Source organism: Oncorhynchus gorbuscha, linkage group LG03 (assembly GCF_021184085.1).
Source record: "Oncorhynchus gorbuscha isolate QuinsamMale2020 ecotype Even-year linkage group LG03, OgorEven_v1.0, whole genome shotgun sequence".
Taxonomy (NCBI): Eukaryota; Metazoa; Chordata; class Actinopteri; order Salmoniformes; family Salmonidae; genus Oncorhynchus; species Oncorhynchus gorbuscha.
In genome coordinates, this window is record NC_060175.1 from 36,088,438 (window position 1) to 36,100,404 (window position 11,967).

The window sequence follows — 11,967 nt, forward strand, 5'->3', positions numbered from 1 at the left end:
TGTACAACCCTGGCTAAAATTAATATTTTGGGGGGTCAAAATAACGGCAATTTTTATTTTTGGGGATTTTAGCTAATCCTAACTATTTTCCTAACCTTAACCCCCCAAAAAGCATGATCCATCCTAGCCATGACCGTGTAACTGCGCCCCAAATAGCTCTTCTCCAGCAGGTGGGTTTTGTATTTTTTTGCTCACCGAGCAAGGAGTATAGCAGTCAATGAGTTTCGAATTTGGTTAACATGAAATAGAATGGCATATTTGATCGAATAGAAGTTTCGTAATGCTTCGGTTGTTACAAGTGTACTGATGTAAAGTAGAACACGTGACATCCCGGCAGCTTTGGAGAAAAAAAGCACTTTACAGCTGAGTTGTGGCTTTTGGCTAGAATGGTCCCACTTGATGTTGCCTCCTTCCTACTGCCTTCCATTTTAAGACTTCTCTTCTCATTGCTAGAGCGGCCACTTAATTATCTGGTAAATATAATGGATAATCTGTGGTATGCATGTAGGAGTCTACAATCTCACTATGTCAGTATTAGAAAACACCCGATTCGACTAGAATCACCCCATTAAAAGGTATAAAAGTATGGGATAAGAATCCGAGCTGGAAATGAATGGGAGAGACGTATAATGCTCTGCCCAGCAGACTGTCGACCACTTGAGTTCATGTTGTCATGGTGCGTCACGCGGTTGCTAAACTAGCAAATTGTCACGCAATCCCTTCTTAATAAAAGTCAGGGTATGAGTCGAGAAACCAGACTATTTCATTGAAGTACGGTATGTCACGAGTTGAAAGCTATACGATACTATAGAGAACAAGTTAATTATCTCACATCTCTGAAAATAATTGTAATGTTGTACTTCATGCTAATGTTGGGTTTTTGAGCTATCGACTTCTTGAGGGAGTGTTCTTGTCCAGAATCGCCCAGAATGCATCGCGCGAACCATTGACGATAATTGGGGAACGTACACGATGGAGTTCTTTGGCTGTTTGAAAGTTCATTCATTTCTGGCGTGCACGATGCAGTACGAGAACGTAAACCTAAATCAAGTAGTTTCGTAGTCCGTGGTTTCTCGAATAGCTAGCTAAGTTATTACATTTATTGTACAAATAAGTATTTGTATTACAAACACTAGCCTGAGTGAATCAGAGTTGCCTGGGTGAAAAGTACAGTAAATGCCAATATGATAAAGGAAAACGGATGGAACATACCCACAAATGCCCCCGCGTGTATGGAGAAGCATTTGGAGTCGGCGCAGTACAGGGGAGGTAAGCAAAGTCACACAGCTAGTGTTTGATGCAGCCTTGTGTGATAGTTAGCTTCCAGACACATGGGTATTAGAAAGGGCTAGCTAACTACCGGCACAGCACGTTGTTGTCGCAAAATAAGGTTACACAAGTCATAACCTATCGAACTTACATCATTAACAACACCGTAAAGTCATGTTTGTTCTATGGTAAAATTGACTGTACCACACTCTAGCCAGCTACTGTAGCTAGCCAGCTACTGTAGCTAGCCAGCTACTGTAGCTAGCCAGCTACTGTAGCTAGCCAGCTACTGTAGCTAGCCAGCTACTGTAGCTAGCCAGCTACTGTAGCTAGCCAGCTACTGTAGCTAGCCAGCTACTGTAGCTAGCTTGTTATTTCGAAGAGAATGATAATTGATATTTCTATAGTGCTTTTCATAACAATCTCAAAGCGCTTCAATGGTGCGTTACTAGTTCCTCTAACGTTATCATATTGCAAGCTAGCTAGCTAACGTTGGACATAAACTAACAATTATAGTTTGTTAGCTATGCTAAATAACCTGCCATCCTATTCTATGGCACTTCAGCACAGGCACAAGACACCATATGATTCAACTATTGACATTTTTCTATTTTCTTCCCATAGATGGCACCCTGTTGTTGGGGGCCTCCAGTCTGACAGGCAGGTGCTGGCAGGGCTCCATCTGGATCTACTGTGATCCCAAGCAGTCTCCCAACGAGGGCTTCTGTAAGGCTGGTGTCCAGACAGAGGCAGGCATCACAGAGGCAAAGTGGGTTTCAGAGAGGGGTGTCCTAGTTGCATCTGACTCTGGTAAGTAGGAATGACCGTAATCATTACTAAATGCATATCATATTCTGCTGTAAATAAGGCTGGTCTAAAGTGAGGGAAATATAGTTAAAAGTACAATGATTACATTTAATTCAGGCAGACGTCATCTAGATTATTTGCGAGCTATACAAAAGTGTTGATGCAATGTGGTTTGACTGGTGTTATAGGTGCTGTTGAGCTGTGGGAGCTATCAGAGGATGAGAGTCTGCTGGAGAAACGGTTCGCCAAACTCGAGCATGATCACATCGTTACCAGCGTGAGCCCTGCTGGGTCAAGCCATGCCATCAGCGGCAGTATGGACAACCGGTCAGTAGGGGGCAGTCTCTATTTGTGTGTCTCATTCAGAGTATGTGTGCGAGGAGCGGAGTGTGACCAATTTGACTGAAGCGTTATGCGATATTCCCAAAGGCTGGAGCGTTGGCCTTCTCGCCCACTTGTAATTTCAATCCAGTAAGCGCTCACTTCACAAGCTCAGGGCTTTCTTGGCCAAGCATGCATTTGTGTGCTGCGGTACCCCCTTGCTTTAGCTACTACCATTGGGTTCACTTAATATTTTCATAAAGAAACTGGTAAAACATGGGTGCAAAATCAAGGTGCCTTAGAAATCTGGATTCCCAATGAAAACTTATTAAAAAGAGGGTTTGTCCTCTGGGTTTCGTCCGCTACATAAGTTCTGTTATACTCAGACATGATTCAAACAGTTTTAGAAACTTCTGTTTTTTTCTATCAAAATATACTAATAATGTGCATATCTTATCTTCTGGGGATGAGTAGCAGGCAGTTGAATTTGGGCATGGTTTTTGTCCAAAATTCCAAATGCTGCCCCCTATCCTAGAGAAGTTAAAAGTGACCAGTGATTCCATGTCTATGTATATAGGGCAGCAGCCTATAATATAAGGTGCAGGGTTGAGTAATTGGGTGGTAGTGGTCTAGTGATGACTATTTAAGTCTGCTGGCCTTGCGATAGCTGTTTTTCAGTCTCTCGTCCCAGCTTTGATGCAGCTGTACTGACCCCATCTTCTAGGTGGTAGCGGGGTGAACAAGCCACGGCTCAGTGGTTGATGTCCTTGATGATCATTTTGGCCTTCCTATGACATCAGGTGCTGTAGGTGTCCTGGCGGGCAAGCAGTGTCCCCCGTGGTGATGCGTTGTGCAGACTGCACCACCCTCTGGAGAGTCCTGCGATTGCGGCAGCCTGACGGGATGCTCTCAATTGTGCATCTGTAAGAGTTTGGTTCTTAGTGGCCAAGACAAATTTCTTCAGCCTCCTGAGGTTGAAGAGACGCTGTTGCGCCTTCACCACACTGTCTGTGTGTGGGTGGACCATTTCAGATTGTCGATGTGTACGCTGAGGAACTTGAAGCTTTTCACCTTCTCAATGTGGTCCTGACGATGGATATGGGCATGCTCTCTCTGCTGTTTCCTGAAGTCCACAATCGTCTCCTTAGTTTTTTTTATGTTGATTGAGAGGTTATTTAATTGGCACTACTCTCCCAGGGCCCTCACCTCCATGTAGGCTCTCATCATTGTAGGTAATAACACCTATAACTATTGTCATCTGCAAACTTAATGATTGCGTTGGAGGCATGTGTGGCCACAGTCATGGGTGAACAGGGAGTACAGGAGAGGGCTGTGCACACACCCTTGTGGGGCCCCTTTGTTGAGGATCAGCAAAGTGGTGCTGTATCCTACTTTGACCACCTGGGGGTGGCCCGTTAGGAAGTCCATGACCCAGTTGCACAGGGTGGGGTTCAGACCCAGGGCCCTGAGCTTATTGATGAGCTTGAAGGGTACTATGCTATTGTGTTGAAGGCTGAGCTAAAGTCAATGAACAGCATTCTTACATGGGTATTCCTCTTGTCCAGATGGGATAGAGCAGTGTTCAGTGCGACAGCGATTGCATCGTCTGGATCTATTGAGGCGGTATGCAAATTGAAGTGGGTCTAAGATGTAGGGTAGAGGTGATATGATCCTTAACTAGCCTCTCAAAGCACTTCATGATGACAAGTGAGTGCTATGGCGCAATAGTCATTTAGTTCAGTTACCTTTGTCCCTGTACACAAGAAAGCAATGGTGGACATCTTGAAGCATGTGGGCACAGCAGACTGGGATAGGGAGATTGAAAGTGCAGGCCCTGAGGACGCAGTTAGGGATGCTGCATGGGCCTGCAGCCTTGCGAGGGTTAGCATATTTAGATGTCTTACTCACGTCGGCCATGGAGAACCAGTGCACACAGTCCTTGGGAGTGGGCCGTGTCGGTTGCAATATGTCCTCAAAGCAGGCGGCGGTGTTTAGCTTGTCCTGGAGCAAGACGTCGGTGTACGACGTAGCTGGTTTTCCCTTTGTAATCTGTGATTGTCTGTAGACCCTGCCACATATGAGCCATTTGAATTGCGACCCCACTCTCTCTACTGACATTTTAGTAGTGGTTAGAGCGCTGGACTAGTAACCGAAGGTTGCAAGTTCAAACCCCTGAGCCGACAAGGTACAAATCTGTCGTTCTGCCCCTGAACAGGCAGTTAACCCACTGTTCCTAGGCCATCATTGAAAAATAAGAATTTGTTCTTAACTGACTTGCCTGGTTTTTAAAAAAATCCCAGTCACCTTGCCATGGTTAAATGCAGTGGTTTTGTGCTTTCAGTTTTGCACAAATGCTGCTATCTATCCATGCTTCTGATTTGGGTTTTAATAGTCAGTGGGAACAACATCCACTATACACTTACTGGTGAACTCAGTCACTTGTGTTGCAGAAAGGTGGCCAAATGAGGTGTTGGCTTTAGGGATGATCAGTGAGATACACCCGCTGGAGCGCGTGCTATGGGTGGGTGTTGCCATCGTGACCAGTGAACTGAGATAAGGCGGAGCTTTACCTAGCATGGACTTGTAGATGACCTGGAACCAGTGGGTCTGGCGACGAATATGTAGCGAGGGCCAGCTGACTAGGGCATACAGGTCGCAGTGATGGGTGGAATAAGGTGCTTTAGTAACAAAACGGATGGCACTGTGATAAACTGCATCCAGTTTGCTGAGTAGAGTATTTGAAGCTATTTTGTAGATGACATCGCCGAAGTCGAGGATCGGTAGGATAGTCAGTTTTACTAGGGTAAGTTTGGTGGCGTGAGTGAAGGAGGCTTTGTTGCGAAATAGAAAGCAGACTCTAGATTTGATTTAAGATTGGAGATGTTTGATATGAGTCTGGAAGGAGAGTTTACGGTCTAGCCAGACACCTAGGTACATATACTAGGTCGGAACCATCCTCTGTAGGAATGCTAGTCCGGCGTGCGGGTGCAGGCAGCGAACGGTTGAAAAACATGCATTTCGTTTTACTAGCGTTTAAGAGCAGTTGGAGGCCACGGAAGGAGTGTTGAATGGCATTGAAGCTCATTTGGAGGTTAGATAGCACAGTGTCCAAGGAAGGGCCAGAGGTATACAGAATGGTGTCGTCTGCGTAGAGGTGGATCAGGGAATCGTCTGCAGCAAGAGCAGCATCATTGATATTTACAGAGAAAAGAGTCGTCCCGAGATTTGAACCCTGTGGCACCCCATAGAGACTGCCAGAGGACCAGACAACATGCCCTCCGATTTGACACACTGAACTCCGTCTGCAAAGTAGTTGGTGAACCAGGCAATGCAGTCATTAGAAAAACCGAGGCTGCGGAGTCTGCCGATAAGAATATGATGATTGACAGAGTCAAAGCTTTGGCCAGGTTGATGAAGACTGCTGCACAGTACTGTCTTTTATGGATGGCGGTTATATCGTTTACAGAGCTGTTGGCCGAGGTTGGAGTAGCCAAGAGGAAGGCATGGCCAGCCGTTGAGAAATGCTTGTTGAAGTTTTCGATTATCCTGGATTTATCGGTGGTGACCGTGTTACCTAGCCTCAGTGCAGTGTGCAGCTGGGAGGAGGTGATCTTGTTCTCTATGGACTTGTGTCCCAAAACTTTTTGGTGTTAGAGCTACAGGTTGTACATTTCTGTTAGGAAAGCAAAGGCTAGCCTTTTCAAACTTCCCTGAACAGTTGCATATCGCAGGGACTATTCGATGCAATTGCAGTCCGCCACAGGATGTTTTTTTTCTGGTCAAGGGCAGTCGGGTCTGGAGTCGAGGGCTATATCTGTTCTTAGTTCTACAATTTTGGAACGGGGCATGCTTATTTAAGATGGTAAGGAAATTACTTTAAAAAAATGACCAGGCATCCTCGACTGACGGGATGAGGTCAATGTCCTTCCAAGATACCTGGGCCAGGTCGATTAGAAAGCCCTGCTCGCAGAAGTGTTTTAGGGAGCATGTGACCGTGATGAGGGGTGGTCGTTTGACCGCAGACTTATTACGGATGCAGGCATGAGGCAGTGATCGCTGAGATCCTGATTGAAAACAGCAGATGTGTATTTGGAGGGCAAGTTGGTCAGGATAATATCTGAGGGTACCCGTGTTTACAGATTTAGGGTTGTACCTGGTGGTTTCCTTGATAATTTGTTAGATTGAGGGCATCTAGCTTAGATTGTAGGACTGCTGGGGTGTTAAGCATATCCCAGTTTAGGTCACCTAACAGAATGAACTCTGAAGATTGATGGGGAGCAATCAATTCACATATGGTGTCCAGGGCACCGCTGGGACCTGAGGGGGTCTATAACATGCGGCAACAGTGAGAGACTTATTTCTGGAGAGTTTCATTTTTTAAATTAGAAGCTCGACCTGTTTGGGCATAGACCTGGAAAGTATGACAGAACTTTGCAAGCTATCTCTGCAGTAGATTGCAACTCCTCCCCCTTTGGCAGTTCTATCTTGATGGAAAATGTTGTAGTTTGGTATGGAAGTCCCAGAATTTTTGGTGGCCGCCTTAAATCAGGATTCAGACACGGCAAGGACATCTGGGTTGGCGGAGTGTGCTAAAGCAATGAGTAAAACAAACCTAGGGAGGGGGCTTTTGATGTTAACATGCATGAAACCAATGCGTTTTCGAATACAGAAGTCAACAAATGAGTGCCTGGGTTAGCCTCCACATCACCAGAGGAACAGAGGAGTCTGATGAGGGTACGGCTAAAGGCTAGCAAAACTGGTCGTCTGGGGCGTTTGGGTCAGAATAAAGAAGCAGATTTCTGGGTGTGGTAGTATAGATTCAGGACATAATGTGCAGACAAGTATGGTGGGGTGCGAGTACAGTGGAGGTAAGCCGAGGCACTGAGTGATGAGAGAGGTTGCATCTCTGGACACGCTGATTATACTGGGTGAGGTCACCGCATGTGGGAGGTGGGAAAACGGAGGTATCTAAGGCATGTAAGTCGCTCTGGATAAGAGCGTCTGCTAAATGACTTAAATGTAAATGTAAATGTATGTACAGTGATACTAGGGGCTCCACAGTAAACTAAAACAATAATAATTATCCTTAACTGTCTACAAGGCATATTGACATTTGAGAAATAAAGCGAGGCATAAAGCAATCACGTGTTGATTGGGAGAGCGAGCTAAGTCAACAATGGGTAAGACAACAGCTAATCAGCGAAGTCAACAACAGGTAAAATGGCGATGAACAAAGTGGAGTACTGTGATAAATGAACAGTCCAGCAGGCATCAGCTATGTAGCCATGTGATCATAGGCTCCAGTGTACAGCAATAGATGAAACAGGGAAGACGCTAGGTAGTTACTACGCTAGCACGCGGGAGACACAGCGTTTAAAGTTAGCAGTCCAGGGTAAGTAGAAGCGTCTGCTCTGTCATCCAGCAAAGGCCGGTTGAAGGCACAGCTGATGTAATTACGTCTGCGGACCAGTCATGGTGGTACAGCGGGGTGCTGTGTCGACTAAGGGACCGGCCAGATGGCGAAAGGGGTACTGTAGTTGTGGGAATTTCGTTGTGGGAATAGCTGGCTACTTTTTGATTTTTTTTTTTTGCCTAAAAACCTTTTTATGGCTACCTATAGAACAATGAAACTTGCCTGGCAAGAGTGGCCAAAAGGGTGTTTAGTGTCCCCAGTGGCTCTGCAAGTGTGGAGAGTCTTTTCACCGCTGCTGGCCGGCTCTCCAGTCACCATCGCGTGAGCCTGAAGCCCCAGACTGGCCAAACTCGTGTTTCTAAAAATGACTTTTTTGTTTGTTTGACTTAAAAGGAAATACAAATTAGTCACAGCCTATGTGCTGTTTATAGACTAATGATTTAATTCAACAAAATGTTTAAATGCTGAGCACTTTGGCCCCACCAGCCTATTGTGTCACACTCCAATGCTTCACAATTTATTCCTTTGTAGGCTATAGCCTTGAAATAATGAAGATATAGCCTACATTCATTTTCGTTCCTTGGGCTCCCTGTCTGGCTCCTGACATATTTAGTATTTTCTGTTTAATGATATGTATCCTATTTGAAATGAGTTCTTCTTACATTCACCTTTTCATGTTTATTAAAACACTTCATTAATAATATGGTTTGGGTTCTATACTTCAAAAACCAAATGGTAGGTCCAAGTAGTTAAAAAATAAATTGTTGTTGGTTCAATTGTGATTTTAATGAATGGAGTGAATTTCGGGCAGCAGTTTGTTTTCCTGTGAGTGAGAGTTGGAGAGTTGGAAAGGTGGAGCGCCTGAGCGGTGTGCAAGCAACGCTCCTTGAGTGATGAGTGGGATGTCAGACCGCTCAACTCCGCTCACATACTCTGGTCTTGTGCAAATTTTGGATTACTGGCATGACAGACCTAGGCCCTCGGTGTAACTGGCCTGGCTGTGAGTCTATTTTGACAGCTGCAGGTAATGGGAGTGTTGTAGCTTGGTTTGCATTTCCTGGTGTAGATATCATTTTAAAGCTGTCATAGCCCTAAGACTTGCTCAGTTCTTTCTCTTTTCTGCCTGCTGCAGAATCAAAGTCTGGGACCTTATTCAGGGTGATGTGGTCAGCACCTATAATGGTAAGGATACCTCATCTCTGTATTTTGAGCTGCACTATGGTGAACATGTCAGTGGCAGTTTCTCATGTTTCTATAGCTCGTCTATTTAACTGGATCGGTCACCTGTTCCACAGCTCACTCGAAGCCAGTCACTTGTGTGTCCTGCAATCCATCCGATGACTCCCTCTTCCTCTCATGTGGCCAGGTAAGAGCCAATACTAATTAGAGGGTTGTCTGTTTTAATCGGTTCAGTTGGAATACAGCTTTTCTATTGTGTGCTATGAAATATGAAGCTAGATACAGTAAGTTGTAACTTACTGAAAGGAAAACATTGTTCTTGTATGAACTTGTTAATGCACGGTCTCCTCTCATTGATGTCTCTCTCCATTCCCCTTCCCTCAGGATGGTCGTTTGTTGCTTTGGGACAGGAGGAAACCCACCAAACCAGCCTCTAGATTAGGTGAATAGAACCACTCTGAACTGCAGTCAGCTAGGCAGCAGGATTTTCACACTGCCGAGATGCATAGTCTTCTGTTGCCAATGGATTGACGGTGACAATTTATCTTGGCTTGTCAGTGGTTTGTGGTTTTTAGGTAGCCTTGGATTCTGTTGTCGAAGTGTATATCCTTGAGTAACCCAATCTTATGAATTCTGATAAATGCAGGGCGGGTCACTGCAGTAGGAACTTAGAACAACATGTTGAAAAACAGGGTTATTTGGAAAATGTGGTATAATTTTCCTAATGTATAAAACTTTTCCAGTGACCCTAGTAATTTCAATAATTGTGTGTTGGGACAATTCTGTGTGTTTTGTAAATATCCACTTCAAAAGTATCTAGACATCTACAGCACACCAATTACCCATTTGTTGTGTTCAAAGTGCACATGCAATACATGTAAAGTGTGGAAATCAGAAACGTGTACATGGTCAGGTGTGCCCAACCATGTTGTCCAGTGCATGTTGGTGATTTCCCAGCTGACTTTGGAGATTTTATCTTGTCTCAGACGTAGAGCCCAGCTGTTGTCCTACATCAGTAGCCTGGCATCCCCACCACAGGACCACAATTGCCTACGGTAAGGACCAGTGCTACATTTCCCATGATGCATAGTGGTCCAAGCACATTGTTTTCAATCATTGATCTGCCAAGCTTTAATGATATGTTTGTTGAGAATGGCGTTTGTGTTGATTTAGGTGACGAGCTGGGACGAGTGACACTGAAGGACTTTCAGGGAGCAGAGCCTGGCCAGACACAGAGCACCCACAGCCGCAGGGTCTCCGGCCTAGCCTTTTCATCACACAGGTAAACACCAATTCGCACATCTACAGCAGTCAATGGTTTGTCAGACTAAACTAACACAATGATCTCTTACCTTCCAACACAGTGCCCCCTTGCTTGCCTCAATCAGTGATGACTGCACTGTTGCTGTGATGAACTCTGTGCTTAAGGAAACGTAAGTGTCGATGTATGGGCTGTTTACAATTGCTCCCTAGTTCATCCTTTTGGCTTGTTAACTCAAGCTATGAAATAAAATTGTGAAAATGTATTTGTACCCAGTCTCTTAAACATGTGGCTCTACTGCTCCACTCCAGGTTGAGAGACAAGAGGCACCAGGACTTTGTTCGGGGTGTCTGCTGGGCCCCTGGCGGTTCTGACACACTGACCACTGTGGGCTGGGACCACCAGGTCCTCCACCACGTCATGGGACAGGATGGACCCGCCACTGGAAACTCCACGTCCCCACTGTAGACCCACCACCCAGCCTGGGTCGGGGGGGGGGGTGAAAGTATGTTTTTGTGGGGGAGAATTTGAGGGGTTGGCATGAGGGTAGAAATTGTCAACACCGGAACAGAGCAGAGCAGTATGAAGATGGTTTTTCTAGTCTAAGTACCCCTTGCCATGGTGGGTTATCTTTTCAACTGATTTGTTAAATAATGTGTGAATGTAGTCTGTGATAAAGTAAATTGGGATGTTTTTCGCAACAACTGAGTGATTTGAGAGGCTACACATTTCTGCTGTTTTGGCCCAGCAGTGATCAAGTTGTAGCAGCGTGAAGCGCACATGTGCCTACATTTTTGGAGAGTGCAGTCTTGCGTTGCATATTTTCTGTTCATGGCAGCGTCATATGCTGAGTCTGTTTTAAGGTGTATGTTAACCACGTTTTAGACATCACCTTTTGTTTTGCAGTTTGTAGGGACATGAACAGATGGCTTGGTGTCCAGTTATCATGAGGGGTACTTTTAGACTTGGATTTTGGAATGCTGGCAATGGTAATCTTTAATCTAATGAACCCATCTGATCACGCTTATTCTCCAGTGAGTCCAACCCCATGTAACCTTTGTTTACCCACCCTGGGGGTGCTGTATTACGTGGCATGTTAGCCAGTCTGAGAAGTGGGAGCCACTGACTCATTGGATAGCAAGATTGTGGGTTAATTGGACTCAATTAAACTATGGCTCATCCAAGCATTCTGAAATCACACTAGACTAGAATGACATGGTTCAAGTTTTAACCATAATCAATACCATGGGCAATTTTGTTTTCTAAATGAATCATTTCTGTAAATGTGTAAAGTTATAACTTCACTACATGGCTTATTTGTCCCAATGTGATTCCATATTCTTCCCCCCTTGGCATTTTCTTTTGTTTAGATGGTCTCGTCTCATGTGTGCCAGAAACAAAGTACACTACATGTCTGGTGTTGCTTTTTGGAAGTCCGAGCAGAGTTACTTAACTGAATCTACTTGTTTTTCCATCCTTGAATAAAGTATGTCTGAATACTGTATAGTCATGAGTTGCTATTGGTTTTCCGAGCACTTGAATCTTACTGAACTTTAGACCTCTGTAGGAAATTATTCTCAGACAATTTGGTAGAAACTAATTAGTAACTTTACTACATTTTTAATATCACAGGTAAATAATAATCCAAAAGAGTGGCCTGTGCCCTGACCTTTGTACTGGTATATTTGGCATAATTCAATGTTTAAAACCAGAAATC

General features: G+C 44.8%; 1 protein-coding gene across 1 annotated transcript; it reads left to right on the plus strand.

Annotated features, from left to right (window-relative positions):
- Positions 1-710: 710 nt before the first annotated feature.
- LOC124031295 (methylosome protein 50-like) lies at positions 711-11,752 on the plus strand. Its single transcript, XM_046342368.1, has 10 exons — positions 711-1,269; positions 1,894-2,079; positions 2,265-2,403; positions 8,943-8,992; positions 9,106-9,176; positions 9,374-9,431; positions 9,976-10,044; positions 10,163-10,271; positions 10,354-10,422; positions 10,562-11,752. The coding sequence occupies exons 1-10, from the start codon at positions 1,185-1,187 to the stop codon at positions 10,716-10,718; spliced, it is 993 nt and encodes a 330-aa protein (XP_046198324.1). The 5' UTR covers positions 711-1,184; the 3' UTR covers positions 10,719-11,752.
- The last annotated feature ends 215 nt before the right edge of the window (positions 11,753-11,967 follow it).